General features: G+C 39.6%; 1 protein-coding gene across 2 annotated transcripts in view; it reads left to right on the top strand.

Moving 5' to 3' along the window:
- Nucleotides 1-4,639, top strand: part of LOC140967646 (uncharacterized) — a 15,833-nt gene extending 11,194 nt beyond the window's left edge. The window contains exons 1-2 of one of the 2 annotated variants that reach the window (XR_012173614.1): nucleotides 3,519-3,693; nucleotides 4,223-4,639. Coding sequence is in view for 1 of the 2 variants with exons in the window: in XM_073428337.1 (XP_073284438.1) it covers nucleotides 4,223-4,278 (56 nt within the window). In the remaining variant the exon portion in view is untranslated. Of the gene's footprint in view, nucleotides 1-3,518; nucleotides 3,694-4,222 lie in introns of those variants that run through there. The other variant, XM_073428337.1, reaches the window with a different exon arrangement.
- Nucleotides 4,640-5,012: the final 373 nt, after the last annotated feature.

Below are 5,012 nucleotides of genomic sequence, written 5' to 3'. Positions count from 1 at the left end.
GATATTCCTGTTGTCAAGGAATTCCCTGATGTATTTCCCGATGAGATTCCTGGATTTCCACCCCAGAGGGAAATCGATTTTAGCATTGAGTTGGTGTCCGGGACAAATCCTATTTCGAGAGCACCATATCGTTTGGCTCCAGCGGAATTGAAAGAACTCAAAGAGCAATTACAGGACTTACTGGAAAAAGGCTATATTAGACCAAGTATGTCACCTTGGGGAGCTCCGGTATTGTTTGTAAAGAAGAAAGACGGAACGATGAGAATGTGCATTGATTACAGACAGTTGAACAAAGCTACTGTGAAGAATAAGTATCCTCTGCCACGTATCGATGACTTGTTTGATCAGTTGCAGGGTACATCAGTGTATTCAAAGATCGATCTTCGTTCTGGCTACCATCAGCTTAGAGTTCGAGAGGAAGATGTTCCGATGACAGCATTTCGAACCCGTTATGGACATTATGAATTTCTAGTTATGCCTTTCGGATTGACTAATGCTCCACGGTTTTTATGGATTTGATGAATCGCATTTTTCGAGAATTTATTGACAGATTTGTTATTGCCTTCATAGATGACATTCTGATTTATTCAAAGACAAAGAAGGAGCATCGAGAACATTTAAGGTTAGTCCTCCAGACACTAAGAGCAGCGCAATTGTATGCAAAATTTTCTAAATGTGAATTCTGGCTGGACAGAGTTGTATTTCTGGGTCATGTTATATCAGCTCAAGGAGTATCAGTGGATCCTAGTAAGGTGGAAGCTGTTATCAATTGGCCAACACCGACGAATATTTTCGATATTCGCAGTTTCTTGGGATTGGCAGGATATTATAGGCGTTTTATTGAAGGATTTTCTATTATAGCAAGGCCTATGACCCAATTAACGCAAAAAGATCGACGTTTTGTGTGGACTGATGAATGTGAGTCAAGTTTTCAGACTTTGAAGGAAAAGTTGACAACAGTTCCAGTTCTAGCTTTGCCATCAGGCTCAGGTGGATATGTTGTTTGTTCAGATGCATCTCTAAATGGACTTGGTTGTGTTTTAATGCAAAATGGGCGAGTGATTGCATATGCTTCTCGTCAGTTGAAACTGCATGAGACCCGATATCCAGTTCATGACTTAGAGTTGGCTGCTATTGTGTTTGCATTGAAGTTATGGCGTCATTATCTGTACGGTGAACAGTATGTGATTTATTCGGATCACAAGAGTCTTAAATATCTTTTCTCACAGCCGGACTTGAATATGAGGCAGCGTCGATGGATGGAGTTGCTTAAAGACTTTGATTGTGGAATTCAGTATCAACAAGGGCGAATGAATCTTGTTGCAGATGCCCTCAGTAGGAAAGTTCAGAATGCTATGCTGACATCTTTGACTATCTCTAAAATTCACGAGCACTTGGGAACTTCATGATGGACTTATCAGATCAGTGGAGACTACTTTGTAGTATCATCTATTCAAGTTGAGCCACAGATTTTATCCAGCATCAAAGCAGCACAGAAGACCGATCCGCACATTCATAGATTAAAAGAATTATCTCGAACAGGTCAGACAGAAAAGTTTAGTGTTGCCTCAGATGGTAGTCTACGCTTTAATAGTAGACTTGCGGTTCTTAATTTGATAGATCTGAAAGAAGCTATACTACGGGAAGCACATTGTAGTCGACATAGTATTCATCCAGGAATTCGAAAGATGTATCATACCTTAAGAGCTCATTAGTGGTGGGAAGGTATGAAGAAAGATATTTCTCATTTTGTGACTAAATGTTTAACGAGTCAACAGGTTAAAGCCGAGAGAATGAGACCTGGTGGAATGTTACATAGTCTTGAAGTGCCACAGTGGAACTGGGAGCATATTGCTATGGATTTTGTGACACATCTACCTCGTTCTAATCGTGGTTGTGATGCGATTTGGGTGATTGTTGATAGATTGTCTAAATCCGTTCATTTTATTCCATATGATCGTACCTGTACTTATATGAAAATGGCGAAACTGTATATTGATCATATAGTGAGATTGCATGGTGTGCCAGTAACCATAGTATCCAATCGTGATCCAAGGTTTGCTTCGAAAATTTGGGGAAGTTTGCAATCGGCTTTGGGTTCAAAGTTGGCTATGAGCACCGCCTATCACCCGCAGTCAGATGGTCAGTAAGAAAGAACCATCCAAACTCTAGAGGATATGTTACGAGCAGTAGTGATGGATTTAAAAGGTGGTTGGCAAGAATCATTATCTTTGGTGGAATTCTCTTACAATAATAGTTTTCAGGCAACAATCGGTATGGCACCATTTGAAGCTTTGTATGGAAGAAAGTGCAGATCGCCGATATGTTGAGAAGATGTAGGAGAAAGACATATGTCAAAACCAGAATTTATTCAAGAGATGAAAGATAAAGTTGAATTGATCAGGAAAAGGATGAAAGCAGCCCAGGATCGTCAAGCCAGTTATGCAAATCAAAGGCGTAGACCTTTAGAGTTCCAAGTGGGCGATTATGTTTTCTTGAAAGTATCACCATTCCGGGGTACTATGAGATTTGGACATAAAGGGAAGTTAGCTTCGCGTTATATTGGTCCGTATATGATTGTTGAGAGGATTGGCACGTTGGCTTATCGTTTAGACTTGCCGCAGAGTTTGTCTTTGATACATAATGTGTTTCATATATCTATGTTGCGGAAGTATGAGCCAGATCCGTCTCATATCTTGAATGTTGAGGATGTGGAGTTGGACAGTTCCCTTGGCTATGTTGAACATCCAGTGCAAATTTTGGACCGCAAGGAAAGACAGCTCAGGAGCAAGACGATTCCACTAGTTTTGGTGCAATAGAGTAGGCATGGAAGAGAAGAATCTACATGGGAATTAGAGGCAGAGATGCGACAAGAATGGCCTCATTTGTTTGAGAATGTAATGAATTACGCGATGTATTATGAATTTCCTATGTATTATCATACGTAATGTTGTGGATATCAGTGTTGTGTTTGTTAGATTTCGAGGACGAAATCTTTCATTAGTGGGGGAGAATGTAAGGCCCAATACCTAAACTAGGCCCAGTCATTACCATTTAATTTTAAATACCCAACCCATTTGATAGAGGAATCAGATCGCTCAAATCCAGAAGCTTTTCCCCAGCTTTGCCCGTCGCCTTTCTCCTTCTTCTGCAGCAAGCGTGCGACGCCCCCAGAGGCCAGATTTTTAGTGTAGCGGCGTAGCAATCTCCTTCCTCCAGTATATTAATGTCTTTCCTACCTTGAATCGGAAGTTATCGAGTTCGATCGGTTTGATTTCCAGCAGCTAGGCGCGTGGGCTTTGATCCGGTTTAGGTAAGGTTTTGGCTTCGATTTTTGGTTGTTTTTGGTGAATTACTTTGTAGAAGTGAAGAATTAAGCTTTTCCCCTAATTTCCAGCTAGTTTTTCAGATCGTGAACAGTGTTTCCGACGACGTTTCCGGCAAGCCATCTTCGCGAGATTACTATTGTGTGTTTAGGCTTCGTTTCTGGAGGTATTACCTTGAAATTTCAGATTATTAAGGGTTATATAGGCTGCCCGGATTTCGAATTTTAACCGAGCCGATTTATTTTGTTTTAGTCGTTTGGTATGCATTGTATTGAGGTATATAGTGAATTTATATTGTAGGTTATATCGTTGGACGAGTTCATTCGATAGTTCTTAAGAATTTGTGGTATTGTAAGTTGAAGTTGAGGTACGCTCAAACCTATATTATTATGACGCTTATATTGGCGCGTAAGAATATTCGGTGAATGTTGTTTGCTAGTACATGCTTTGAATGTTTATTCTGATGCATTCATGCATAAATTATATTGACATAACATATTGAGCCTTGACTCCTTTGACGGCGATTTATGTTGATTCTGTTGAGATATATTGAGACATCAGAGGGACGAGTGGGTTAGGATTAGCCACATTCCCAGATGACAGCTTGGGACGAGCGACTTAGCTACTCGCATTCTCGATGCTACGTGCATGGACGAGCGGCGATTTGATGCTGCATTCCTGGCACGGGTGGCCACTGTTATTGTTGATGATGCTATTCGTTTGGATTCCATTTGGTATCCGTTATTCCATTGTTACCATTCATGCATCGCATATCATTGCATTTACTTGATATTATTACATGTCTTTTATATACGTCGTGATTTTACTGGTTTGTCGTACTGGGGTCCGACCCCTGTTTTCTTTTTATGTTGTGGTTGTTTTTGATGCCATAGCAGGTCATTCCAGGGGATTTGACGCGTCTGGTGGAGCGTCAGCGAGTGGTACCCAGTAGTCAGTCGGTTTGTGTCAGAGTTCCCAGATATTTATATATATTATGCTGGTTTGATACATTTGCCAGGGAGATGCCCTGTGTAGCTGTATGGTGATATTTTTATGTTGTTTGGGATTTTAATTGTGGTATGTCGTGTCTAGTCCTGGCCAGTGCGGCTGTAGGATGTTTGTTTGGTTGATTGTGAACCTGATGTTATTTTCGAGCGTATATATGTTGTTGTGTTTTAAAAATTTTTGGATGTCCTACTTACGCGGAGGTCATGCCAAAATTTCTGTAGGCCCAAATGAACGTTTTAAACTCGTTTTCGCTGTTTACACCATTTAATCCTGGTTGTTTGGTAATTAAATATTAATTAAGAGCACGGGCCCTAACAAAGTTCTTCGTAAAAAAGTTATACCACTTCTTTAATTTTAGTGGTGGAGGCATGGAGCTACTACTTAAATTATAATTAATCCAAGTGTAGGTTGTCTGCAAGTAATATATTTCGTAAGTACGAGATCGATCCACAGAGAGGTTATTTTAAGTTTAAATTTATTAATTTATAGATTACCAAATGCAAGAACGAAGTTTACAAATTATAAATTTTGTCAAGGCTCGAGGATTTATTGTTGGTTTATGCAATATTGTTTAACTAAAAGTAAAAGAAAGGAAACCACAATAAATAATGGTTTCAAGAAAATTAAATATTTAAACACACACCTAATATAATATAGTTCCCACTATAAAAAATATCG

Source organism: Primulina huaijiensis, chromosome 2, assembly GCF_012295235.1.
Source record: "Primulina huaijiensis isolate GDHJ02 chromosome 2, ASM1229523v2, whole genome shotgun sequence".
Lineage (NCBI taxonomy): Eukaryota > Viridiplantae > Streptophyta > Magnoliopsida > Lamiales > Gesneriaceae > Primulina > Primulina huaijiensis.
This window is presented reverse-complemented; position numbering and strand designations above follow the sequence as displayed.